Source organism: Volvox carteri (assembly GCF_000143455.1).
Source record: "Volvox carteri f. nagariensis unplaced genomic scaffold VOLCAscaffold_23, whole genome shotgun sequence".
NCBI lineage: Eukaryota > Viridiplantae > Chlorophyta > Chlorophyceae > Chlamydomonadales > Volvocaceae > Volvox > Volvox carteri.
In genome coordinates, this window is record NW_003307566.1 from 1,218,229 (window position 1) to 1,245,135 (window position 26,907).

At 58.2% G+C, this 26,907-nt stretch overlaps 4 protein-coding genes across 4 annotated transcripts in view; 2 read left to right on the plus strand and 2 right to left on the minus strand.

Annotated features, from left to right (window-relative positions):
- Positions 1–385: 385 nt before the first annotated feature.
- Positions 386–4,906, plus strand: VOLCADRAFT_91950 (uncharacterized protein; the record flags this gene model as incomplete). Its single annotated transcript, XM_002951315.1, has 10 exons — positions 386–508; positions 1,131–1,193; positions 1,742–1,819; positions 2,492–2,649; positions 2,794–3,093; positions 3,123–3,269; positions 3,496–3,584; positions 3,779–3,861; positions 4,053–4,199; positions 4,808–4,906. 10 exons carry the CDS (start codon positions 386–388, stop codon positions 4,904–4,906), a joined length of 1,287 nt encoding a protein of 428 aa, XP_002951361.1.
- Positions 4,907–5,872: 966 nt separating this feature from the next.
- On the minus strand, positions 5,873–13,039 carry VOLCADRAFT_91951 (uncharacterized protein; the record flags this gene model as incomplete). Its single annotated transcript, XM_002951401.1, has 8 exons — positions 5,873–5,893; positions 6,548–8,863; positions 9,131–9,325; positions 9,503–10,210; positions 10,400–10,478; positions 11,003–11,099; positions 11,194–11,656; positions 12,998–13,039. The coding sequence occupies 8 exons, from the start codon at positions 13,037–13,039 to the stop codon at positions 5,873–5,875; spliced, it is 3,921 nt and encodes a 1,306-aa protein (XP_002951447.1).
- A 1,535-nt stretch (positions 13,040–14,574) lies between these two features.
- On the minus strand, positions 14,575–22,834 carry VOLCADRAFT_91952 (uncharacterized protein; the record flags this gene model as incomplete). The annotated part of the gene is made up of 16 exons (XM_002951402.1): positions 14,575–14,754; positions 15,357–15,420; positions 15,612–15,733; positions 16,182–16,343; positions 16,690–16,762; positions 17,219–17,251; positions 17,316–17,365; positions 17,912–17,963; positions 18,340–18,479; positions 19,065–19,388; positions 19,976–20,065; positions 20,469–20,565; positions 21,010–21,134; positions 21,447–21,525; positions 22,096–22,237; positions 22,675–22,834. 16 exons carry the CDS (start codon positions 22,832–22,834, stop codon positions 14,575–14,577), a joined length of 1,893 nt encoding a protein of 630 aa, XP_002951448.1.
- Positions 22,835–23,307: 473 nt separating this feature from the next.
- VOLCADRAFT_91953 (uncharacterized protein) overlaps positions 23,308–26,907 on the plus strand; it is a gene marked incomplete at both ends in the record, with an annotated part of 14,439 nt that continues 10,839 nt past the window's right edge. Inside the window, 6 exons of the mRNA XM_002951316.1 lie at positions 23,308–23,400; positions 23,907–23,983; positions 24,613–24,663; positions 24,918–25,000; positions 25,405–25,474; positions 26,227–26,324. Coding sequence (XP_002951362.1) covers positions 23,308–23,400; positions 23,907–23,983; positions 24,613–24,663; positions 24,918–25,000; positions 25,405–25,474; positions 26,227–26,324 — 472 coding nt within the window. The remainder of the gene's footprint in view (positions 23,401–23,906; positions 23,984–24,612; positions 24,664–24,917; positions 25,001–25,404; positions 25,475–26,226; positions 26,325–26,907) is intronic.

Sequence of the window (26,907 nt, forward strand, 5' to 3'; positions counted from 1 at the left end):
AATGTCTGTTTCCTGGAGCTGGCCCAGGCACGTTCATATGCTGTATTTCCCTAGTCAATTATTACATGGTTCAATGGTGAATAGATTTGGTTGCATTCGTACATGAGGATATACAGCATAATCTCCATTAAAAAACGCAGGGCGATGGAGGTTCCGGAGCGACGGCAACCCGAGCATGTCGTACTTGTCCATGATCAACGCAAGTCGTCACGCTAACAACTCATAACAGCGTTGTTCTTTTGCCAGAAGCTTCACAACAGGTCGCGCTCGGAATTGTTTAGCCTTGTGTAGGACTTTGAAATTCATAAAAAGCGGGGCAAGCCCTAGCAAACTTCACGATTCGCTAAAATCATATTACAGTGCAGGAAATCAACTACTTACTAAAATGGTTTTACTACTCGTAACGCATGTTGTCGAGGTTCCGTCTTCCCGGGTCCCTTTGGCTGTGATAATTTTGAATGATGCAATAAAGCGGAAGTCGCTGCCATCCAACCTCAAGTGTCGCATGGTGAGGCTCAAGTTATGCTGGCGGAGAAGCTGTGAGCAGCGCGCAGACGGGCCCCGTAATTAAACGTAGGTCATACCGTCGTCCGGAAACTACAGTGCTTCACTATGGGACGCCAACAGTATCGAGGAATTGCAGCAGTGGATTGATGCAAACCTTATGGATGGAATGGCTCATATCGCGGAGGTAGGCCTGTTGCTGCATCTGTTCCTTCTTCGTTCAAGCCGCATAGCCCAGCAAGTCAGCTGTGAGCAAACATGTAAAGCAAAATAAAGGAGGTCGATATCTGCGGCACCTTAAGGAAGAACCCTTGCGGCAACCTTGACAGCGGCATGTTTCGAGCAGTTCGCTTAGGTCAGCGCCAAGGCGTGGCGCCGGGGAGTTTCCGTGAGCCCGGCAGCAAGCCGTGCCTCAGCCTCTTTGTCTCCTTGTTGCTATCTGCTGGCTGCTAGCTCTAAGTCCGTCTTAGAGGCCTTCGCCCTCTCGACGCTAAACGCAACCAGGACGGCAACCCGACTCGTTGCAGGCAGTATGTTGCCCTCCCGCCGCGTGCTAGCTTATGTCCTGAAACCTCATCAGTTGTAATGTTCTGTACATTTACTCCGCTGCCGGGGAATCCTCGCAGGTCCCAGAAGAGTTCACGTACGGCTTGGCTCTTGAGCTCACCACCTCACGGGCAGCAGACAAGGTAGCGTCCTCGTCAGTGCATCGAGCGGTGGCCGTCCTGATGCTCCTGATTGAAGTACAAGCTTATACGCGTTGTGGACGGGTTTTCTTCACAACGCCACGCCGTGCTTTGTATTGCGTCCATGTTTACGCTGCTGCACAGCAAGGCAACTGCAGTGCCGGCTAGCTTAACGTTCAGGAATCTCTACGTTGATCTGGCCCACCCAGCGCGAGTTAGCACGCAACAGCATGCTCCAGTCGCTGTCCCTGATTTGGGTCAGGGCTAGAACGGGGCCGTCTGGGCCATTACTCCCAGCGGCCGGCCATATCGTCATCGTGGCCAAACCTACGTACCTTTCTAATCCAAGATTGCGCTCATTTGCCTTAGACTTGTCTGGTTTATGCTACGCTTGTTTTGACCGGGGGTTTGTGGCCACGGCTTTGTAAGGCCATATCAACATGGTTACGTGCTGCGGTCGTCGGTTGTTCACTATGCCCCTATGTGGTGAACGTACGAGGAGACCTTTGCGAAATGTTGTTCGGCGCACCGAGTCCCTGCTATCCTTGCAGGTGGCCACCAGCGGCAAGAACACGCTGGACCGTCTTAACACGACGGGAGCGCGAGTCATGGAGACCGTCGTGGAGAAGGTGCGAATGTCCAATGCGTCGTTTTAAGTGCTTTGAAGCGATGACAGAGACCTCCGGCGGCGATAGAGCGCACTTGCACAGCTGCATGTGCTTTGGTCCACGTTTGTGTTCTTCGCGATGCAGCATCTCACACAGCATGAACAGCCTACAAGTAGCCTTGACGGGGCGATGGTAGTGAGGAGATGTTGGCAGCTCTGAAGTTGCTGAAAAGCTGCAGGATGGATGGTGTGGTGGCGTTGTACATTAGCCGAAACCTCTAACAAGAGTAACGGGAGGCTCCAGTGTGGCGCCAGTGCAGCCATATCTCATGTTGTCCTTGTAGACGTTTCTTAGGTTTCATGCGCATGTGCCCGCGTCTGGGCCGCCCGGCTTTCAGGTTGCCTGTCCCCTCTAGCTTCTTGCCCCAAATACCTAGCCATCTTCTGCGTGTCACGTCTCTGTCTCAACCCTCTTTTTACACAACCGGGGTTCTCATCGGGGTTGGACGGCTGGATATGTTCGTTGCTGCCATAGCCATTCCCGCCACACGCCCCGTGCTGCCGCTGCTGGTCTTCCGGTTTGTTTTGCCGATTTACTAATTTCATTTGGGTCTTTCGAAAAGGCACTTTTTGTGGTGTTGTTTGGGTCCGTAACACTTCGATGCGTAATTTTCAACCGTCGTCGCTGCCGCAGCTGGATCGTCTTGACCAGCGTACACATCTGATCACTGCTACTCGAGAGGCTACCTCGGCCGCTGTTGGCAAGGTGAAGCAGGCCACGGACAGGGCGCTGGAAAGCGAGGGGGTGCAGAAGTCGCTCGCCAGCATCAGCAATGGGCTGCAGACGGCTAGGTGAGGATGCGTATTACAAGAATGTCCACTTGTTTTGAAGCGATGCCGTGCGGTGACCAAGTTCTAGCTTCTTTTGACCATGTTTCCATGCTTCCCCAAACCCGCCCCGTTTCATCGCCGCCTTCATCATATTGCCACGTGCAGTAAGGGCGTGGGCCGCGCCTTCACCTGGGTCGGTGCCAAAGTGAAGGAGACCTTCCCGGTGGCGCCCGTCCACGGTGCGGCCTATGCCTCCTTCGGAAGCGATGGCGCCGTCGTTTCCTCTCCGCCCGCCTACGAAGGAATGTACGGAACGGAGTCCCCTTTGTACGCGATGCCTGTCAGTACCAACGCTGCGCGTCCCTCAGCTGACGACGCGGGCGTGCTGGGCGCCTCCACGGCGGGTGGCGCGACATGGGGCACCAACGCGGGCAGCACGCCGGCGGAGGAGATGCCGATGCCGCAGTTCACGTAAGTTGCGGTCATCGTTGCAGTGACTGTGGAGCGGTTGAAGATGAGTTGCATGTTTTCGAAGAATGTCCCGCTTACAAGAGCATACGGGCTAAGTATGGTGACCTAGTCCTTACGGGGCGCAGCATGCGCACCACTATGACTGAGGCGCCACCCCTGGCATTGGCCAGGTACCTCTCGGAAATCTGGGAGGCCAGGCACGTCGCGCTGAGGCGCTTCGCCCTGACGCGGACGAGGGAGAATGAAGATGACCTCCCGCGTACCCGCATCAATACCAATACAACGTCCATGGCCCCCCCGGCTTTTACGGACACACCCGCACTTGTGTGCGGAACTTGTAACTTGTAACTTGCCTGGAAGCCTCCCAGTCCCCGGTCTTCTATTATGGCCGTATAGAAAGGCCTACACAAGCTTTCTGCTCTTTATTGCAAGGTTGGACGACGGCACAAGCAGCCCACAACGCTCTCCTGCACAGAGCAGGGGGGGTGCGGACGCGGACGGCGGTCGGGAGAGCACACAGCTCGTAGGGACACAAGAAACGGACTCGGCGGCTGCGTCAGCGCGCTGAGGGCGGGAGGAGCGGGAAGAAGGAAGGGCGCGCGGCAGGGAGGGAGGGGTATGCATGCATGATGATTTTACTGGCCGATGCGCGGTGTTTTGTGCATGAGTACTGATGCAGATGAGGTATGCGGTGAACCGTATGAGGTTGACTATTTCGGGCAGAGGGACCTGCGAGACCGTGCATGGGAGCTCCACGTGCAGGTACGGGCCTAAGCGGATCTTCAGGTTCCAAGAATTGGGTCAATATGGTGCTGAGCGCAGGGACAACAAATCGTGCAGCATACCGTGGCGACCTGTAAAGTGCAGCAGTTTCGTCCATTTCCACATCCGCAAGCAGAAAGGCCGGCCCGGATGGCAGGGTGCGGCAGGTTGGCTTGTAACCTGGCCTGCAGGAGCTTATTGGGCTCTGCAGCTGTGCACGTGGTTCTTGCCAGCGGGCCAAGAGATGCAGTGCGCTTTGGGCATTGGGCTTATTCCCGCCGCATGTTTTGTGGCCGTATCCTGGTATATGGCAGGGGGCTGACAGGCTGTATTTAATGGTGAGAGGGAGGTCTCCCTGCTTGCTTGTGAGCATTTTCGTAGGTGGGCTAGTGCTCTTTACGGGTGCTGTGATGTGGGGGCCGCTTCGAGGGGGGTATAGCTTTTTATCCTGGCTGTTACTGCCGTAGTCTGGGACCTAGCAGTAAGTAGGTATGCAGTATGACATTCCGTGACATATTTAGGTATTCCACGTATACATGGTAACACGATGCTGGCAGGCTGGCAGGCATGCAACTGTTGATTGGGATTGAGTGAATGGTGAATGGCACATGGGGGTTGCTCATCGTGATGGGGTGCTGCAATAGAGAGGGAGAGGCATAGTGAGGATTGACGGCAATTTGGGCAAAATGGGTTCAGGTGCGATGTGCAACCGAGCCTTTGGCGGTGTCAGGGTCAGGCGCGCGGCGACTTTAGAAACGATTCGGCAAGTAGTTATTGCGTAATGCTTTTATCAGGCATGGCGATAGTTACGCGATAGGGTTTTCATCCGGTGGGGGCTTAAGCCGTAGCAGGGCGGATACGACAGATATCAGGACATTTTATTTAAAATTTAAATGTATATAGGCATTCCTCATGTACCCCGCTTGTGCATCCGACTCCCGTTCAGGAACCAGAGGGTGGGTGCCACTCTGTCGTTCGGTGCAAAGCCAGGAGCATCAAACAAGGAGCATACTCGCAATGGTTCAATTTCAGTCGAAGCATCTAAGAGGATACTCCGATACCTTACTACGAAAAAAACTGCAAGGAAGTCGACGTATACCATTTAACGCAATGAACGGGCGACCCTTGCATGTTCTTGATTGTCTGTGGCTGTGCCATGCGATCGTTGCGTTCCCCCTGCATCCCGCACACATCTCTTCTCTCGCGCGGAGCGAATCACGATTAAGCCCAGCTATCATATCCCGACTAGCGGAAGCAACCCTACCACTGAAAGATGCACATTCGCCATCGCACGGAGAGTTGCAGCACGCGGCACAAAACAAGATGTGCAAAAACAATGTACAACATGCCAGCGGGGGCCCAGATTTGGCCAATGAGCAATGGCACTTATGTGTTTCCTGCACATAACAGCATTTCTACATGTTGCGAGCAACCCTTGGAGCCAAATAATCCCTCGCGCGATTTTGCAAGTTAAACCGGACAGGTGAAGCTTCAATGGGAAGGGCTAAGAATTCCTTGTCCTCCGTTGAAGGACCCCTTTTACAGGAACCTAGGAACCCCTCGCCACACAAAGGCAACGCTCTGCAAGGTAATAGGTTCATGATGGCATCAAGCCACGGCCGTGCACTGAATGGCGTGCAGCTAGTCCCCGACGCGGTTGGCGGCGGGTGGGAAATGTATGACGGCTCGCTTTTTGGCGAGCAGGCAGATGCGCGAGAGGGGCTGCCCTGCTGAGCTGAATGCAGGGAAACACTACGGAGACATATCTCTTCAATTTTTTTTGACAAACATGCAATGTGGGCTCGTAAAGCCTGATGCCTCGTAGCATCGGCCCGGTCAGGGCCCCCGGTGCTCGTCCTTTTCTCGGGGCGAGCCGCCTACAGTGTAACACCCCAACAACAACTCTCCCAACGCGACCATCTGAACTGTGCTTCAGCAGCCGTGCAGCAACAGTATGTGCTTGTAAGGCAGAAAGATGCTGCTTACGTTAAACAGCATACCTTGGCCCCCACTACGGCCGCACCTTGCGGTCCTGCAAACCGCAGCAAAGGCTCGCCAAAATGCCATGTTCGATGCTGCTTCCTAACGCACACTGCAACAGGTGTACGATTCCCGACCCGACTGGTTTGCTTTCTCCCCAGGCGAACATGCACACAAGAACGACCGCCAAAAAGAGTAGTATATATGTGAATAGACCGAACAAGAGGCAACGTGTCGACGTCGCGACGAATAGGATTGCCGTGTGACGTGCCTTGCTCATAGGCAGGTATGGCTGTGCATTATGGCCCCCTTAAGCTGCCTTCCGGCGCTCCGAAACCGCTTCCTCGCCGCGGGTCACCCCCGCTTCCCTTCGCCAAGGGGCCCCGCGACATTCATCTAGGCATGCTCTAAGGAATGTACAATATGTACAATATGTACGGCAATCTTACATCACCAAAGAGAGGCTTCGCCCTCGTCAGCGCAATACCTACCATGTTCCTGCAGACGGTAACAGCGCCAAGTCGCCAATCCTGATGCGCCACGTTACCGCATACCGCTAGTCCTGCCCGCCAGCAGCACCTTCCGGTGTGTCGGCCATTCCGCGCGACGCCCTGACCCCGATCTGGCCGCCTTGAGGTCCGCTCGCGGCCACCTCTGCCGCCGCCACGGCCGCCGCCACTGCGGCATGCTCCATAAGGCCCCGCACCTTACATCCAAGCTCAGCCTGAACCTCCTCGGCTGACGCCATGCGGTACGGCATCGGCAGCGGCTGCACGTCACCGAAGCTGTTGCCGTACCGCCTGGCGACACTGCCGTTGCGGCTGTACGGCTGTGGCGGGGCGGTGGCTGACCTGTCCTGTGGCGGCTGTGGCGGCAGCTGCAATTGCTGCAAGCTCGCCGCCAAGTCGGCTTGCGCCGTGCTGCATTGCATGACACCGGCCTCAGCCACTTCCAGACGCTGCTCTACAATGCCCATTCCGCGCTGCAGCTGCGCCAGGGCAGCACGCAGCTCCGCGTTCCAGGCGGCGGCTGCGGCGGCTGTGCCGCCGCCGTCACCGCCGCCACGGCTGCTGACGCTGTCGCTAACACCACCAGCAGCACCAACGATGTGCCTGCCGTGATGGGTCCAAGCGTTGAGCCTTTGCCCAGGAGCCATAAGGCCAATGGGAGGCCCTTGAGGTACGGCATGCCATCCCACCGCCGCCGGCGCCGCCGCCGCGCCGCCACCGCTCTCCCACAGCTCCCTGCCGCTGCCGTACACATCACCGGCGTCACCGCCAATGCGCGCACGCGCAGAGAAGGAAGACCGCAGCCCGAGCGACGCGATGCCCCTGGAGAATGCAAAGGAATTGCCGTCGCCGCCGCTGCCGCCGGCTGCCGCATCTCCCACCGCCGTACGAATCCGGAAGTCCAGTTGCGTCACGGACTCGCGTAGCTCATCCTTGGTCACCCGCATCCTCAGCGCCTTGCCTACCTTGGACACGAGCTCCTGAAGCGATGCTTCAACCTCGCTAATTCGCGTCAGCGCTGCGTCCAGAACGCTTACACGGCTAGCGCTGACGCCGTACAGCGTAGCGGCGGCGGTGCCGCCGCCGTCGGTGCCAATGATGACATCCTCGCCGTCCGGCTGGATACGGAAGCCGACGTCGCGCACGGCGAGGCGATGGCGGCTGGGTGGCAGCAAGGCCGGCGGCACATCTGGCGGATGTGATTCGCGTTCCTCCTCCTCCTCTTCAGCTTCGACCTCTTGAAAACCCTCCTCAGCTGATCGCTCCTCATCCGTGCGTTCCTGTTGTTGCTGATGATGGTAATTTTGCCGCTGCTGCCGCTGCCGCTGCTGCATTTCCGGAACTACAGCCGCTGGCGCTGCCGCTGATGCAGCGGCAGCAGCGCCAGGTAGGTGTGAGCTGAACCGCGGCGGCTCCGTCGGCCAGATCTCCGATCGGAGGGGAGAATGCAGTCCACCCATACGGCCAGCGGCGGCGGCGGCGGCGGCGGTGGAGGAGCAACTGCCGCCGGTAGACCTGCTGCGTCGCGACACCCCGCCGCCGCTGCCGCCCCCTCGCGGCGTCGCCCTCGTGCCGGTCGCTGCCGTATCCACGACATCGAGCGCCGCCGCCGCGGTTCGCTCTGCCGCCGCAGCCGCCTTGGATGCCTTGCATGCGCTGGCGACGGCGGCGGCGGCCGTTGCCTGCGCGGCCTGTACTTGCTCCAGAACCGCCTGTATCTCCGCCATGCAAGAGAAAGCCTGCGCCCGCGCGCTTGTGACCTCCAAGGCCATGTCCTGAACCTGCCGCGACAGCGCCAGCAGCCGCTCCTGCTGCCACCCCGAAGCTTCGGTTGTCGCCGCCGCTGCCGCCGCTGGCACGTCTGCTTGCTGGGATGCGGCTGGCAGCGGCGCCCGATTGTCACTGTTGCCGCCGTTGCCGTGCAATGGCTCTGCTGACGCTGCGGCCGCTGCCGTCGGCGAGCACTCGACCACAGGGAGCCAAGGCGCCGCCGCTACAACGGCGGCCTCCTGCCGGCCCTCCTTGTGCATCGCCGCCGCAGCTGCAGCTGCCGCCGCCACAGTCACCGGCTTCTCCGAAACAAACCTGGGTCCCAGCGGATTCTCCTCCACTTCCTTCTTCTTCTCCTCCTCCTCTTCCTTCTCCTCCTCCTTTTCCTTTTCCTTTTCCTTTTCCTTCTCCTCCTCATCGCCATTCGCAAGGAGCTCGATACGGGAAGCGGCAGCACGCGGCCCGGTAATGTCGTCGATGCCGCCAACGCAATCTGCGTTTTCTTGGGCGACAGCCGCCTGGCCCGCGGCCTCGTGCCCGCCCTCTCCTGGCCAGTTCCTTACCATCTCCTCCTGCTGTTGCAGGTGCATGTGCTGATGCTGCTGTAACAGCAGCTGCTGTTGCACCTGCCGCAGGTTCTCCTCGCAGTTCCGCACCCGGGAATCCAGTAGCTCCAGCTCTTGTGTAGTGGCATGTGGCGCCGGCGGCAACTTGTGCTCTCGCTGCTGGTGCTGGTGCTGCTGCTGCGAGTGGTTCTCCGCCACGGGTTCGACCAACGCCGTCGCGGCAGCGTTGGCAGTGGCGGCAGCGTCGGCAGTGGCGGCAGTGGCGGCAGCGTCGGCAGTGGCGGCAGTGGCGGCAGTGGCGGCAGTGGCGGCAGCGTCGGCAGTGGCGTCGCCGTCGGACTTCACGGCGGGGATCTTTGCTCTTGTGGTGGATGTGGATGTATTAGCGGTAGTTGTGCAGCTGATGCTCTTTAGCTCTTCCAGCCGACCCGCCAGACCCCGAACCTGATCCTCCACGGCGTGAAGTCGCTCCATTGCCACCGCGGCTGCTGTAGCGGCTGCAGCAGCGGCCGTGGCGGCTCCAGACAAAGCTTGGCGATCGTCCGGAGCAACAGATGGCGGTGCCTCTGCCGCTGCCGACCCCGCCGCAGCTTCACATAGCAGGCCAGCCGGCAGAGCGAGCTTTCTGGGCTTTAACCGCTGTGAAGCGGTGGCTGATGCGATGGCGGCGATGGCGCCGCCGCCGCCGCCGCCGCCGCCGCTACCTCTACCGCTGTGCTGCCTGGCTGCTGTTGCTGCCACCAAGCCCAGTGCGAGGCCCATTGCCGTGGCAAAGGCTGCACTCGCCGCCTCGGCATTACAAGACGTACGACTCACTGCTTTCTCATCAAGTTCACAACGCGAAGGCGAAGGCGGCGGTCTCTTAGAGTCCCCGCCGGCGCCGTCGCCGCTGGCGCTTGCGGCAGGAATCGTCAAGGATTCTGCTGGTGGTGTCGATGGAAGCGGCACCGCTGCCGCCGCCGCCGCCGCCGCAGCAGCAGCAGCGGCGGAGGCGGTCGCGGCAACGTCACTGACTGCGGCGGTCAGCCGTTTCATCTGCAGCTCCAGAACGGAAAGTCTTTCGTCGTTCGTACGCTCCGAAACCGACGCCATAGAGGCGCCACAGCAGCTGACGCCACTGTAACTGGTGGCACCGCGCACGGATGCCCCCCAGGGACCAGCGGCGCTAGGGCCACCGCTGAGGCTTGTTGAGTCACCGCTGACGGCGCCTGGTGCGCTATTACGGGTGCTCACAGGCCAGCTGTAGCCGCTGCCAGCGTCCGATATGCTGTACGGCATGCGTGGCGACATCTCGGCCACACGGCGCTGTAGCTCACCCACAGCCGCCGCTACCTCATACAGCAGGGACATCTGCTTTACGTCGCCACCGCCGCTGCCGCCGCCGCCACCACCGGCAGCAGCCGGTGATAGCCCTTCCATGTCCATTGCCCCCATAACCGGTACGGCAGCAGAAAGCTGCTCGTCCAGTCTTGGATTCTCCGGCTGGCACAAACGCTCCGGAGATTCCTCGAGGTTGCAGTTGGCCTGCAGCCAAATTGGATGCCATGGTCAAAATTACAGCGGTACGGTAATCTGTTGTACACACCTGGAACTTAGACCCTAAAAAGCAGACCGAAAAACGCAGACCGCACCTAACGCAGAACGGAACCCCCTAACCTAAATCAAAATACCAAAAAGCATAAACCAAAAGGCAGACACCAAAGCGGCGCCCACCTGGCGACCACAGGAGGCAGTTCGTGTTGCCGGCGGTTGGCTCGGGGGCCCCGCATGAGCCAGCTGCGTGCGCATCACCCTGGGGGACATCAGCCCGCCCGCATGGGTTCCCGGGGTGCAGAGGTCCTCCGGAAGTGGCAGCGCCGATAAGGGCAGCTGCTGAAAGGGGAGTATGCATCATCATCATCATCATCATCATCATCATCATCATCATCATCATCACACAGGCAGGGAGGGAAGGGGAAAAAGGGGAGTTAAGAAGGGGGACTACTGTTAGGGTCAGGAGGCGTCCGGACCGCGGGCTGCGGGATGCGGGGAGAGGAGGAGATTTCTCGCCGACGTGTCATATGATGTGTGCCGAGGCAGCTGACGCGCAGCTGGTGCAGTGCGTGTTGTCGTGCCAGGCAGCTGGTCAACGGTGCTCTTTGCCCAGCCAAAAATGAAAAATTGGCCAGCAGGTCTCCGCCCCGTCAAGCGCTGCTATAATATAATCCCACTTTTACTAGCAGTAGGCAGCGCGCTCCATACAGGGGTCCCAGCCAAGCCCCCGTCAGCCCCCCCCTCAGCCCAGCCTGCCTAAACACCCGTGATTTGCTGTCACACCTGCAATGGCGGCCTGGGCTGCATCGTGCCCCCAGGCGAACCAGGCGCATCCAAGAGTGGCGTACTTGTACGGCAGTACGGCGCCACTGTGCTCGTACTGTGGGAGAGTGAGCGAGCACTGGGGGTCGCGGTGCCTGCACGGCCGGTTCGTGACACCTCCGCGAGGTTGGGACTTGCGCTCCGCCTCGCACCAGCGGGCCGCCCGTTCGGAGGCGCTATCGTTATTGTGTTGGGGGCAGCTCCGCGCCGGCTCCGCGTGCCCAGAGGCGTGATGGCGGGCGGCGGCGGCAACGGCAGCGGCAGCGGCAGCGGGATTGACATGTCCACCGGTGTGCTACCCGCGGCGGTACTTGACGCGTCAGCGGCAGGGCACAGAGGTACGTGTACGGCGGGGACAATGGGGATATTAATTGTGTTGGCCGCGGTGTTGCCGGCAGCGAGTTCCCAGGGGACCGGCGTTGCGTGGGCAGGGAGTCCGTCAGCAGAGGAGTTGGGCCCGGCACCCCCACCGCCGCCAACACTGCTGCTGCCAGGAGCGGAAGCATGGTGGAAGCGGCCGGAGCTAGATCCCACATCGCCGCTACCCACGGCCACGGCCTGCAGCGGTTGCATGTTGCGGACTGGCAACAAGCCTAGTGGTTGGGGGCCCGTGTGCTGCGGGGCACGGCGGGAAGGGCTGCGGCTGGGGCCGCTGCCAACAGCAGGCAGCACGGTGGGCCCAGGTGCGCCGTCACCGCCGACGGCACCGGCGGCAGCGGCGGCCACGGCAACGAGTTGAGCACCTCCCTGAGTCCCATCACAGCTTTGGCCGCGGCTGACGGGAGGCGGATGGGCCGGGGTACGTCGCGTTTCTGAAACGACGCTCGGCAGTATGCCTGCAGAAGTGTATGAGCCTGGAGTTAATTAATCTGGGTTGCAAAAAAAACAAGTCATCGAAAGTAAAGGTTGGATGAAGAGGGGTTGTACTATGGGTACCGGACTCGAACAGGTCAGGCTGTCCCGCCACAGAAATGCCGACAAAGTATCGCGTTCGAAGCCGATAACGCGCGCTTGCAACGATGAATCTGTTCATAGATATTCGGCTTGGCATAAAAGATACATGTTAAGTTATGTACCAATCAGCTGGTTGTCGTCTATAGGTCCGGTGTGCGCAGTCCGCCTTCCCCAGACCGGCAACGTTTCCTCGAGGGATGAAGTGCGCAGCATAAAACTAATGAGCATACCATTATGTTTGTTGCTTCAACATTTAAAAACGTTTGTCCACTTGCCTGGCGACCTCTCTTGTCGCATTCCTCTCACAAATCCTTCCTGTAAGGTCGAAGGAAGGTCGGCACGGTCGGCCAAAAATGGGCCACGAGCGCCCAGAAGTTACTAAGCCTCCGATGCTACTCCTGTGACTTTACGTAGTCTGCGCCGTGCATTACCAACCCGGTGGGGCTCAACACACAGCGAGGTGTAGTGAAGCCCAGAAGCTGAATTCCTAGCTGATACACTAGATAGCGTGATGTCTTTGTCTGGGGTAGGATTGGGCCTCTTCTGCGGGCGAGGCTAGACTCCATATCTGTGAGTCCGTCGATTGCGTTGTCCTTACAGATGCAGGCGACGCCAGAAATGATTCGATAAAGTAAGGGGATACTTCTGGTCGGTTGTCCTGACGGATTGCTCTGGCAGCTGTGCTGTTGGGTTGCTTCTTACTCCTGCTGCACAGCTAGTTCTATTACATCTACAATTGCGATGTAAACAATCGTTAAAAGCATTGGCATGTAAGTCTGCATATGATTTCATTTGGTAGGTTAACTCTCGGAACGAGTCTTGTAGTCGGCATGGTGTACTGGCAGTACGCGACAGCGCGAGGTGGCAGATGCGCACAACGCGTGTTCTTAAGTAAACAAGCTATATCTAAGCATTAGATTGTACTCATCAATAGCTTTTGACTCGACAGCTAAGTCGCCTACGCAGGGATCACGATGTCGTGGATGGGGCATGGTTACGTACCGCTAAAAATTTGCGGCTCTTTCGTATGAGGCTGAGCTTCATATATCTGTGTAAAGCTTAATTAACAACCGGTAAGAAGAGCATGCTGCATGAAAGAGCCTTTCAACGCCGCCGCTAAAGTTAAATGTTGCTGACGAGGTCAGCAACCTAGCTTCAGCGCCCGCCCAGGAGTACCTACCTTTTGTGCAAAACAAAACATTTGCACAACAAATTCGCCCGGTGCGGAACACATGATCAAATACCTCGTCTACGCGCCTGCCTGCGGAGCTGTCCTTTGGTTCCCTAACCTGTCCCCCTTCTTGTTCCTTTTATGGACGTGCGGAGAGAATTCGGTGGCAGCGAACCCAGGCGAGCTGAGCTGCAACCTGGACCTGTTGTCTAAGACTCTTTCCTCGGAGGAAAGCAGTTCCCTCCTGCGAGCTTTTCGTTAGAGCTAGCAATTGGCCTCTGCGTGCTGTTAAGAGTCAAAATACCAGTGTCCGCTTCCGTGCAGGCGGCATCGGGTACCATTGATTGACACACGTGCGCGCGCGCGCGCGCGCGCGTGCGTGTGTGTGTGTGTGTGTGTGTGTGTGTGTGTGTGTGTGTGTGTAATTAATAAGTCGTGTTATGTGGGTTGCAATTGCAACTTTCTCGTCTCTTTGACTGACTCCGATGTCGGGCGGATGGCCATGATGGGTCATTAAGTGGACGCCCCTGCCGTGGTGATGGTCTGCCGCCGCCGCCGGGCATGTAGATTTGAACAATTGGGGCTTGGACTTGATGCGCAAACTGCAGGCATCTTTTAGGGGACGAAAATATTTCAAAGCAACACTTTTAGTGGCAGTTTAGACTCATCTTTGTGGTTGGTCCCGTAGCACCTTTCATAGGTGGGATAGCAATTGGACCTCCCCACGAACAGACGAAACCAGGCGAACGTTGTCTCCCCAATTGGCTAGGCCATCATGGCCTAGCCAATGGGATGATCCCTCCTCCTGCACGCATCCACAGCTCTGCCTGCGTCACTACCTGCTAGTTAGCGCGCTCCGCGACATTTTCCGTGCTTTATCCTTTCCCGCCCAAATCCATACAGGGGCGCGTTTATGACATCATTGCGAAAAGATCAGCTTCAGAGTGTTGAGGAGTTGTCGGAGCTGTCGAAGCTGATGGCCCTTTTGGGGGAAAGGGCACAAAGCTGTGGAAAGCCAATCCACAGCGCTATATGTTTTCGAGTTGACCTGCAAAACCTTAAAACAAGGTTTCCGCAAAGAACTGAGTACTGTCCCATTCGATAAGGCCCTGAATGTCATCATTTGCCTGCGCCAGCCGCTCGACGCGATTTGGAAGCTTTTGCCTGAATGCCCCCAAAGAAAGCCATATGTCCTTACGTCGCCGCCACCATGCGCCCCGTAAACAACTGTACCACCTACTACTTTTATCACCACAACCATAAACAGTTTAAACCGTACTGCCTTAGCTCTGCACGTGCACGCGTCAAGGGTCCCCGCTTCCGCCCCTCCTAACCGAAATCCAACCGAAACCCACAAAAATCATCCCTGCACACGCCTCCCACTGTGATTGCCATGATAACAAAGCCACTAGCCCTGAGGCTCCTCCTCCTTCGGTGCTTCGGCCGCCCGCGCCGCCTCCGCTGCTTTACCCGCGGCGGCGGCAGCTGCTGCAGATGCCGCCGCGGCCGCCGCAGTCTCACCCTTGGCCTCAAGCTCTCTAGCAAACGCCTCCAAGCGCGCTTGCTCCTCTTCCGGTGTTTCCTTGGGCTGCGGAGGATCAACATCCAGCACACGAGAATCATCCAGCAGCATAAGCGAGTCATAAACTATGAAAAACATCACCAGTGCATTGCGGCAAAAAGGTCAAAGGGCAGGGCACGCGGGCAGGACTTGGGAGTTCTACGTAACTTTCCACCAGCGAGCGCAAGAACCCCCGCACCAGGGCCCCGCGCGGGCGAGCAGACCATCATCATGACCTGGCCAGCAAGGAGCCCCCTTTCCTCCCTTTTGTTCTCCCTCGACTGGGCACCACTGCCACCACCATCATCAGGATCATGATGCTCATGATCAGGCACTCGTCTGGTGTGCCACCAACAAGTACGACCGCCCCTGGGTCGCCCGGCTGGGCAAAACTGCACACCTTTTTTGAGTTTGCATGCCTTGCGCACACAATGCAAAATGCTCTTCTCAAATGGTGCTACAAACGGTCAAGGGCCAAACCGCCATTTGGCGCAACAGTGGAGACACGCACCGCAGGGGCGCAACAACCGAAGGCGACCCAGTAGGGTGATGTATTACGAGTTCTGCCTGAGTACTTTTTGCGGGGCGGAGCACTTTAGAAAACGCGCGCGTGCATGTCGCCACCATACCTTGACGTTATAGTTGGTGAACCCGTCCCACATAAACGCGTGCAGCTGTCGGCCGCCGAAGTACCTGACGGGGCCGCATTCGGGGCCGGGGGCCGGGTTCGAGTTCGGTTTCGGGACACAGGGGTCGCGAACAGCTCACGTCGCGAAAACACAAACACACGCACGCACGCACGCGCGCGCGCGGGCAGCCAGGCAATCACTGTAAAAAAACAGGGGGCCAATCCCCCCACCCCGGCCGGCCGGCCAGTCACCTACCTGCCGTTCATGAGCGCGACGCACTGGTGCGCTGCCTCAGGCGTGCGGAAGCGCACCGTCACAATGCCTTGCGGGTTGTGCTTGAAGATGCGGACCTTTTCAATGGTACCCAACTTGGTGCACTCGGCACGGACGTCCTGCTCAAGCTCCTCTATAACGGAAGCAACAGCAGCGGCAGTAGCAACAACAGTAGCAGTAGCAACAACAGCGGCAGTAGCAACAACAGTAGCAGCAACCGGAGTAGTAGCAGCCATGGCAGCAGCAGCGGAGCAAGGCATCAGTCGCAGTAGCAACAGCACAGAGAGAGCAACAGCAGCAGAGGCAGCAGCAGCAGCAACGAAGGCAGGAACACAAAAAAATCGCGCAGATGAGAATGCGGCAAGGCAGTGCAGCATTGCGCGCAGCGCGGTGCAGCAAAACTGCAAATCAAAACTGGAAAGAGGGCCGAAGGCACGAAGAAGGCACGAAGCGGTTCAATTCAATTCCTTAGGGCAAAAAAAACGTTCGACAGACAGACACTTGGGGAACAACAATAACAACAACAAGACAAGAAAAGTATTACGAGCGCACACCTGCCAGCAGCATGTTTTCCAAAAAGTCGTCGGTTGCAAACATATTGCTGAGCACTGCTGTCGTCTTCTCCGGCGGCGCCTTGTCGTCGAAGCCACCCCAGCCCAGAGCTCGTTGCTCCAGCTGCGCCAGCTGCTTCTTCTTCTCCTTCTTGTTGGAGACCTTGACGCGAACCCAGGGGGGGACCAAACATCAATCGGAAGAAAAAAATTAAAAAAAGAGAACGATTTAACCTAGCGAAACGAGCCAAGAACATGCCGCTACCCGCACGCCAACCCCCTCCCACTCCCGTAAGTCAACCCTATCTGGAAGTGGGCACACGACCGCGCCACGGCCGCGCAGCAGCCAATCCCACATGCCGCCAAACTGCACCCGCTCGTCGGCCGTTCTAATCCCACACGCCCTCCGCTTCCAATCCAACCCTCTCCTGGAGTCCATCAACGCCTGAAGAGCCCAGGAGGAGGGCCCGAGTGCCCCCTGATTGGTACGACACCTCGCGGATACCTACCTTGGGCTTGTAGGTCTCGCCCTTCATCTCAAACTTGGCTGGCTCCACCGTCATCAACGGCCCAGAACCCGGCCTAAGAAGGAGCGCAGGGACGCGAGCGCGCGCGCGCGCGAGAGAGAGAGAGCAAGAGAGCAAGAGAGAACGCAAGCGAGGAGGTAAAAAGGTGGCAGCGACAGCGACAGCCAAGCGGCAGCAGCAACGCAATCGCAATCGTAAGCAATAGTAGCAGCTGCGACCGACGCAATCCTGCTGTGGTGTGCGCTGCCACCGGTGCGGACCAGTGACGGCGGTAAGGAAGCGAGAGCGGCCTCACGGCTAGCGTGGCAGCTAAGAGGACGCATTGGAGCATTAGCATTAGCGCTAAGAGGCCGCCGACCGTGGCCGCGGACGGTGAAGGCCCCCCGGCCCCCGGACAGCTACATCCTGGGTGTCGGTGTCGGTGTCGGACCACACGGTCGGGGCTCTGGGAGCCTGGAAGAGGTGGACACGGCCGCCCAGGCGCAGGCCAGGACTCCAGGAAGGGGCGCACCTGACGCACAGCTCAAGAGAGACTCGCCAGGACCTATGCCAGGCATGGGAAGGGGGGTTTACTTGGCCCTTTCACCCCGAAGTGGAAAGCGACAAACCTGAACTGCGATTGATGTAGGAAGCGGCAGGCCAGCTCAACGGAAGGCTCCTGGGCACAGGCAGAGATACATACAGGATGCGTGGACGAGCGAGTCAGGTCGGCAAGCCAGATGGGAGGGTCACGAAGGGGAAACGTAGGGACAAGATTCCTTAATGGAATGGATTCCTTAGATTCCTCTACCGAACAGAACACCATGCGGCTGTCTTTTTAAAGCGTTTTCTTAGACGCGAGGGCAGTGCGCAAGTGGGGTCGTGAGCGCGTGTATTGAGAGTAAGCTCGTTGGTGGCTGAGCTGGGCTGAAAAAGAGAGACAGAGACAGAGAGAGAGAGAGAGAGATAGTGGCAACACCAAGCTCCGAGGCAACAACACCAGCACTTCAAACTCGTTCCGTTAACTCCTTCCAGGTTAATAAAAAAGGTTATAAAAACAACGAACAGCGCAACGCCAGCGTCCCAGTGGGCGAGGAACCACCAGCTGCAATCACCTCCTCTGTAGCGGTAGCAGGGGGGGTGGTATTAACGAGTGCGGCCCGTCGTCCAAGGCGCCAGGAGCAGAGCTACCCAATCGCCGTACACCACCACGCCATCAGCTCACCTTGAGGTACGACACCAGTGCATCGCCCTTAAGAAGCCCCGTGGCCTTGTCCCTGCGCGCGCGCGATCGTGTGTGTGTGTGTGTAGGGTGGTGGGTGTAGGGTGTTAGTGGTGGGGTGTGGGTCGTGTGGACTTTATTGCAAGAAGCCAACGGTCAACCGCTAACAACTACCGTTAGCTGGAGTACGTGTGATAGTCCGCAGGATCCGGTAGGCAGATGGGAGGGCCCCTCTCGGAGGTCAGTACAAGTTTCGATCACCTCTAGGGGGGTCCCTCCCAGGAAAACAACAACAACAACAACAACAACAACAGCAGCAACAGCAACAGCAACGTTCACGTCGACCCCGTCGTTTGACGACGGCGAGACCACCCAGCCACCCAGCTAATCAATCATCCGTCCGAAATCACCCGTTTGTAAAGCCCCCTCACCCATTTACCCACTTGTACAGCTTTATCCGCGGATGCCCCTTCTCATCCACTTTGACAATCCCACACTTGCTGAACACCTCATTGATCTCCTGGACGGTCACATCTAGCGGTAAGCCCGTCACGTACACGTTGGTGTTAATCTGAATGGGGCGGGCAGGGTCAGATCAGGGGTCAGATCAGGGGTCAGGGCAGGGCAGGGCAGGGGTCAGGGCAGGGCAGGGGAGGGTTGGGATGGCTGGGCAGGGTTCAGGAAACGGCAACGGGAAAGGGGCGAATAAGCGGCTCTGGAAAGGCGCCAAACCACACCACATCACAAGATAGGGTTAAGAAAGCGCGGGTCAGGTCGGGGGTCGGGTCGGGGTTGCTGGAACAGTGCACAGACCGTGGCGCGCCGGGTCTTCATCAAAGGAGGGAAGTGGGGGACCAGGTCTTCGACCAGGTCCGTCCTTAAGAAAGTCGTCATTCATCGGGGAATGGGGAAGGCAGGGCCGGGGTAGGAGGAGGAGTCGGGCACCTGGGGCCTGGAACGCGAGATTCTTGGAGGGGAAAGAGGCTGGGAAGAGCGCAGGCTGCTGGAGTAGGGAAGTTCAGGAGGAGGTTCAGGGTTCGAATCCGGGCAGGTTCCGGTCCGGAACTGAAAGACACAGACGATCAGTGGAGTGGCGGTAGTTTGCCGCGGTCGTTTGGTATAGCGGAGTTGGTGTTGTTGGTGTTGGTGGTCACACCTTGAGATCGAACCAGTTCGACTGCTTGTCGTCTTTCTTGCCGCCGCCCTTATTGGCTTTTTTGCTCTTGCTCGCCGCCGCGCCATCCTCCTCCCCGCCGTCGTCGCCACCGTTGCCACTCGTGGCCCCCTCCTCCCCTTCCGCCGGCCGCTTCGTCCCTCTACCAGCCGCGGCGCCCTGCGCATCTTTCCTCTTGTCAGCCGCTGCTGCTGCTGCTGCGGAGGCGGCGGCGGCCTTGCCAGCCCCGTCAGCACCATTTGCTGTTGCTGCGGCAACGGAGATGTCGCCTTTGGGGTCGCTGGTGCTCGCGCCTTGCCCGGCTTTCTGCCGGACACGGGTGCGGGGTACCGGGAGCGGGAGATGACATACAAAAGTCAACAAAAAGGGGGATTTACGAGGGACGGACACGACGTGGTCGTCAACAAAATGCGCGCAACTTAGCTAGCTCAGGTGGCCAAGGTAGCTAAAATAGCAGCTGCGGAAATCCCTCAAAAAGAGCGAGCAAACCAGACAAGAAATTTGGGGTTGGAAAGCGAGTGAGAAAACGCTTACATGAGACATACATACAAAACAAACAGACAGACAGACAGACAACAAAAGGAAGACGTGGAAGTAAGGTGTGCCGGCAGGGCGTGGAGGGAAAAGGTACCGCAGGCACCCAGCAAACCAAGCTCATGTGTATCCCACCCCGGTTCACCAAACCCTCCGAATGCTACCCTAAGGTGACAAGTGCCGCACGAGTGCGGGGGTGTCCGTAAAAGCCGTGTATGTATGTATATATGTAAGTAAGTATGTATACAAGTTACAAGTGCCGCACGAGTGCGGGGGTGTCCGTCAAAGCCGGGGAAGCGCCTGGGGGCCCGGCCACCTCCGTCCCCCCCCGCCTAAAACCCAACTCCACAGGCACGAACCTTCCGTTCCCGCTTCTGGGCCTCATCCGCCTGAGCCTCCGCCTCCGCTGCCCGCGCCTCCGCCAAGGAGGGAATCACCTCCTCCTCGGGCTGTACGACACGGGTATGACGGCAGGGGTATATACGACACAGAGCGGCTGGTAGTGACGGCGTCGTGGGGACTTCGGGAGGAATTTCCCCTAGGGCGCTGAGTGCATGTTGTAGGTAGGGTATGAGGTGGAGAAGTGAAATGTACAACGCCGTGCATGGGTTATGGAGGATTTGATCGGGTATCAAGGCAGCGGTCGCTCTCTCTCTCTCTCTCTCTCTCTCTCTCTCTCTTTCTTTCTCCCTCCCCTCTGTGTGTGAGTGTGGCTTGGTGGTGCTGGGACATGACAGCCTCGTCCACGGCTTACAAGCCGCCTAACCGCCAGCTCATTTTCCCCCCAGCCGGCCAGTAATAAGCCGCCGCCGCCGCGCTGTAACCCACCACCATCGTCCATCAGCTCCGTACCTGGTACGTCATCGCGTCAATGTCGTATCCGATGTCCTCCGGTGCCGGCGCGGCCTTGTCGGGCAGATGCCCTTCCTTGGGCATGTACTTCCGCAGCCTGTAACAGGAATTGTCGATATACATCACCACCGTCAAACCAACACCAGCACCAGTACCAGCACCGTCAAACCAACACCAGCACCGCCACCGTCGCAACCGCCAATCGGCCACAAGTCAGCTAAACAGGCACGCAGGCAGACGGACGGACATACTGAGAGGCAGGCGGACAGGTTCCATTAAAGACCCCCAAAAGAATATACTTCCCTGCAGGGCCCTGCTCCGCAAGTGCATGCATTGGGAGGCCTTTGACCTCCCCCTCCCCCTGCCCCTGGCCCTCCCCCCCTCCCCCTCCCTGCCCCTCCCCCTCCCCGCCCCTCCCCCTCCCCCTCTCCCTCTGCCCCTCCCCCTCTCCCTCTCTCTCCCCCTCCCCCTGCCCCTCTCCCTCCCCCTCTCCCTCTCCTTGCCCCTCCCCCTCCCCCTCCCCCTCCCGACCTAGACCCACCTCTTATCCCACACATACACCGTCCCGTCATCATCCTCAAACTCCAGCTCCTCGGGGGTATCCGGCGCATCAACTGGCCTTGAACCCGCCCCCTCGTCGCCGCCGTCGGCATTTGCAACCCCAACCTGCACACCCCCAGGCAGGCAGACAGGAGGGTACGGCAAAACGGTCTCACGCCGTGCCATTGGCCGCCAGTACACGGCTGCGCAAGGCTCGCCCACCCACCCAGCCGCACACCCAGCTCCCCACATGTCTGTCCCACAAACACACCCCACAACCCCCGGGGGGTTTAGCCGTCGGCAGTTGGCCCTCGACACCTGGCTCCTAACGTGGTCAGTTCACATACCCCTGTTCATAATCTCCACCCCATCCCCCATCCCCCAACCAACCAACCAAAACACACACATACACACAGACTGACACGCACTTTTACACACCTTGGCCGCCTTCTCCGCCCTCATGGCTGCCAGCTCCGCGTCCAGCGCCTCCAGCTCGGTGCCTGGGGCCATGGCCCGCCTGGGCCGGGTCGGGAGGGTGGGTGGGAAGGGGCAGGGGCGGACGCCGCGGGGGGAGGGGGGCCAAGGGGAGAAAATGGGAGAAGAGATTGGGATGAAAAAACGAAACACGGGCGTCTGGGGGTGTGGTAAGCAGAGGAATATAGATGGGGGAAAAACCTGTGTGGGTGGTCTGGACCGGCGCACAGCTATCCCTCAGTCGTCCTCCGGTCTGCGACACCCTGCTGGGATGGTGTTGGTGGTGGTGGTGGTGTTGGAGGTGTTGCTGGTGGTGGTGGTGGAGGTGCAGGTGGAGGTGAGGGGCGCTGTGGGAGAACATAGAAGAGGAGCTGCTGTAGTCCTACGTGCTCCACACGCCGTCGACGCTGCATGGGCCCGCAGCCCGTATCTGCGCGTTCCCCCCATACTCCATCCCCATAACCCTGACCCGCTTCTTCCGGCCTCCCCCCTTCAAACACATACACACACACCCCACTCGTTTAGATAGACCTTGCCCGGATATGGACCCCTGGCAATTGATGCAAACCCGTACCCACCTACCCCCACAGCTGCCCACTCAGCCCCACCTTACCTGGCCTTCTTGGGCCTGCCATCGCCCTCGTCCGCGTCCGTCAGGTATTTCAGATCGTCTGTTTCCCGAAGCTTCTTCCATTCCGTCCGGCCCTCGCACCAGACGTGCGAGTCGCCTGTTAGGTATCCGTCGTCCAGCAAGCCTACGCCATGCGGACGAGGACCCGGAGGGATATGGCGAGATGCGGGATAGGGGAAGAGGGGGGAGTCGTCGAAAGGGCGTATAGAGGATGGGGAGGGCTTCGGGAAGGGATGGGATCCTGGCAATTGCCGACCCAAGGGTCCCACACGGGCGGGTGGGAGCCAAAAGGGCGCGGAATGTGAGGGCAACCATGGCCGGTGGAAGATGCCGTCTGGGCTGTATGTAGGATGATCAGCCTGGGACAGCTGCCGGGTGTGCGGGTGTGCTGGAAATAGGCAGAGGGGATCGTGGGGTACGATGGTCCGTCCACGGGCCCTTCAGGTTGGTTGTGCAAGCGATGTGCGGCACTACAGCGTGTGTGTAGGAATACGTGTCTGAAGCGCTAAGAAAAGGTTCTGCCAGGGCGCCGGGTGGGCTGGGTGTGTGACGCCAGCTAACGAGGCATGGCGCCGAATTGCGTGCGAGCTTTTAGGTCTGCCCAGGCAAAGCCCGTCGCTTGGACCAATTTCCTGATGAGCAACTCCCGAATATCCAATGTTGCAAAGGAGGTGCCATTTAGTGTACTTGCCCATACGCCGCGCATACTGGAGCCAGCCATTACCTTTCAGCGCTGGCTCGCTGTATGGTCCAACTGGCGCCCCGCCTGTGGGATTTGCTACCCACCAACCGCTGCTCATTCCTGGGAGAGGCTTTGTCCTCCGTTGTCAGGTGCTTATTGACGCTGAAGAAAAAATTGTTTCCATAAAGTACTGAAACCTTCAGTAGTAAAAAAATTAAACTACTCTAGGAAGGTCTTGGGCTGGCAGTTTGAGTGGGAGTTTCGCACGTAGTTTCCGTGCGATCCAGTGACAACGAAGGTGAAGGGCAGCGTCAGGCTCGCACACGAATAGCAAACTAGTCTACACGATTGATATGTCGTTTTTTAAAAATGTTATGCAAATACAGACGCTAAAACATCGGCGTGCTGTCTTCTGTCATAGACACAAAAACAAGTCAACGACCGATCACGATAGTTCACCATGCTGACTCAACATGAAACAATAATCAGACACTAGCTGATCAGGAAGCACCATGCCACTGCCTCCAGGCCTTGCCCGTGCCATTACAGACTCCACCAGCCCCGCTGAGGCTTACCCGCCGGCTGAGGTTTTGAGAAAGTTAGAGGTACGTGTTGGTACAAACATGTTGTGGACCTGTAAGTAGTTGTGACATGCGTGCTAGCCCCGAACTACCCTCAGTACAACTGCTTTCTCCTGCTCCAAGCAGCAGGTTGAAACAGACCAAGCATTCTAAGCCGTTGATTTGCCTGTAAACGATGATGCGCTGATCTGGGTTGCTGGGGACCACAGTTATCCCTTCCTCCAGTTATCCCCGGCGCACGGCTCCTGAGCTACCCGAAGCTGCCTCGTGCACGTTGCTGATCGCGTGCGTGTGGCTGGGAAAGCCCATTAGGTTTCTTCGTAAAGCTTGTCTGATAGTAGATACCTTTACGCACGCCCCTGCGATCGCGATGCCCTGCCGCACCCACTTTGTCGCTACACCTGGCCGCAACCTGCCGTCGCTACCGCCCGCGCACACCTTACATTGAACGAAACATATTACCCGCCACGTTTTCTCAGCGCATCTGTCTTAACTACCGCATACGATATCCCTGGCTTGCATCCCCGAAGGTGTACCTCGCAGACCCTCGAAGCACGGACGCGGTGTACGAAGGACTTGTGAACCGGGCATGCGCGCAACCACTCAAGTATGTCCCCCGGTGTTGTTGTCGGTCGAGCCTGGGCGCGTACTTATCGCCTCATTGCTGACCTGCTTTTCGTGCATGTAATATGGGGCCCGTTTGCTGCATGACGTGATGCACATTAGTTGGCAGAAAACCTCGGCATGCTGTGTGTAGCGCCACGCAACGCAACGCAACGCGTTTTGCTTATGACGTTGCGTTTTGCCGCTAGCCAAGCACGGACAATAAAAGTCACCGACCCATTGAATCACAGACCCTACTATGATGCAGCTGCATGCTTACAGCTATACGGTTGGAGAACCACAAAGTGGCTGTTTTTTTCGGCCGCAACCCCACCCCGCCGCTGCTGTGCCTGCTTTCAAATCCTGTCAAATCTTTCTTGCCCTATGCGCCAGCTCCCTTCTATCGCCTTCCTATCCCCCCCCATCTTTGATGCAACGCGGCCTGACAGAAAAAACGTTGAATAGCGAAAGGGCGAGCTTTTCCCTTCCGCCGAAATGCACCCGCACTTTAGACCCGTATGCCGGCGTGTGTGTATAGTGTGCGCTCGGGGTATGCTGCGGCGACTGGTGCGTTGTATTGATATCATGGTCTTGGTGTTATGCCGCAACCTGCCCTGCTCCGCTCCCTCGTAGCGCACCGCTAGTGGAGAAGGTGGTGGCCCTGCTCAAGGCGTACCTGCTGAAGTGGGTGGTTGGTTGGGGAAGCGCGTGGTTGGGGTTTGGGGGCCCTCCTCTCCTTCCTCCCGAGCGTTCGAAGTGCCTTGGCTGCGCAACCCTCGGCTTGCCTCTTCGTGTTGCCCTTGTATTGTGTTGCCCTTGTATTGTGTTGCCCTTTGCATTGTAGGGATGCTCTGTGCCATGCTTGTCTTTCTTCATCTCGCCTATTCCGCAACTTGCTGCGCCGTCCTTCCTTCCTTCCTTTTGTTGCCACCCGTCAGGTACAAGCCGTCCCAGGATGTCACGCACGGGCTTGCCGAGTTCGCCGCCAGGGTGGGCGAACTGCCGAGGCTGTCTTCGGCAGGTGAGGAGGAGGTGCTGAGGGGCAAAAGACGCACGACAAGGCGATGGCGACGGCGCGCTGCGAAACTTGAAGAAAGGCGGTATATTAAAGGGAGGACAAAGCCACTCTGCGCTCTCTGTGCGCAATGCGCCTTGGCTATGCGACAGAGCAATGGAGCACGATCGCTTGCCACATCCTGATCGATTTGTCGGCGGTCGTCACACCTCTACTACGATTGCGTGTATCCGTATGGCGTGCTTAGCTTATTGCGCAAGGCCGCCCATGCCCACCGCACCTACCCCCCGGTTTGCAGCCCTCGCGCCTGCTTGGTCCTCGTTGTTGCTTTTTAGTAGTGCATTGGCGCCTTCACACGCCATCGCTCTGGGAACACACGGCCCCAAACCCTCGTCCTCTCCGTGCTGTAGGGCGCAAGGGGGTGGCATACGTGCGGTCGTGCCTGCGGGAGCTCAGCGCGGCCGGTGGCCGCACATTCTGGTGCGTGGCTTCTCTGTAAAGCAAAGATGTAGAAAGCTTGCTGGCGCGGCGTACAGAGGGATGGATAACGCCCTTCAGGCGTCGTGCAGATGTCTGTTGTGACTGTGAGGTGCCGGGTAGCTGTGTAGTAAACAACAAGCCTAGCATAGCCAGCAGGCTATGCTATGCTATGCTATGCGTGCTATGGACAGGTCCGTGCGTGGGTTGTTGCTGTGTGCGCTGAGGTGCACTGTGTGTGCGCTGAGGTGTGCACTGCAAAGCTGTCTTTTAGCCGCACGTGTAGGGTGTTGCTCATAGAATTGCGGCAGCGGCAGCGGCGGTGACGGCTGCTACAGGCTGGAGGCTCCTGAGTTAACAAGTTACAAGTGCCGCACGAGTGCCGGAAGGGGGGGGGTCCGAGCACTACTTAACAGAGCACTTCCAGGGGAGGGCATAGGGTGCTTATTATATGTATGCTGGGTACCTGTCGCCGCAGTGACGCTATTGATAGATATCAAACCGCTTTTACTACCACTGCGCTCTGGTTGTGTGGTGCTGAATGGTTTTGGTACCCCGAAAGTGATGGAAGGCGCTGGATAATGGTTTGTCTTCATCTCTTCACGCCTTCCCTTGTGCGCGTTGCTCTAGAAGGCAAAACCTATCTGCTTCATCTTTCTGGTCTGGACGCTTTCCCGCTTACCCCCCGTGTTGGGCTTTTGTATGGTCTGGAAGCTTTCCCGCTACCCCCCGTGTTGGGCTTTTCGCTCCTGCAGGGGCAGCAGCGTTAGCAGCTCTTTGGGCACTGCAGGCGTTGCAGGCGGGCGGCCTCGGGAGGACTTGCCGCGGCTGGCGACGAATGGCCTCACGCAGGGTGAGTCGCAGAGGGTAACAGCAGCAAAAGCCCGGATGGGGGAACCAGAGACCTTCGGACGAGAGGGAGCTCCCTCTGAGGTGGATGGAGCCAAGGGGATGATGAGGTGGGGGTATACATGGTAGACCGCAGAGCATATGGAGTAGGGAGGTTCAGAGAGATTCGTGTGGCCGTGCGCGCGTGGCATGCAGTATGGCGGATGAGGGTGTGGGGCGGATGAGGATGTCCTAAACTGGGAATGAGGATTTGACAAGATTTTTGAATGAGCAATGAGGCCATCTGAATGGTGGTCTTGGTCTTGGTCTGCGTCCTGCGATTTGGCTGGCTTTGATGCGTATGGTATCGTGCAGGCTTAGGGGTACCCGTGGGTGGGTGCTGACGTGTAGAGTGCTGGGCCGCTGCTCTGGGTTTTGCGTTGTGATGGGGCAGGAAATGGGCCAAAGAGGTAGATGCCTGCGCGCCGCACGACCTAAAGCAAACCGCTTTAACTGACTTGACAAGGAGTAGCGTAAAATATTAACCTAAAATGATGAATGTAATGTCTTAAATGTTAAGACATTACATGCTAAAATGATGAATGTCT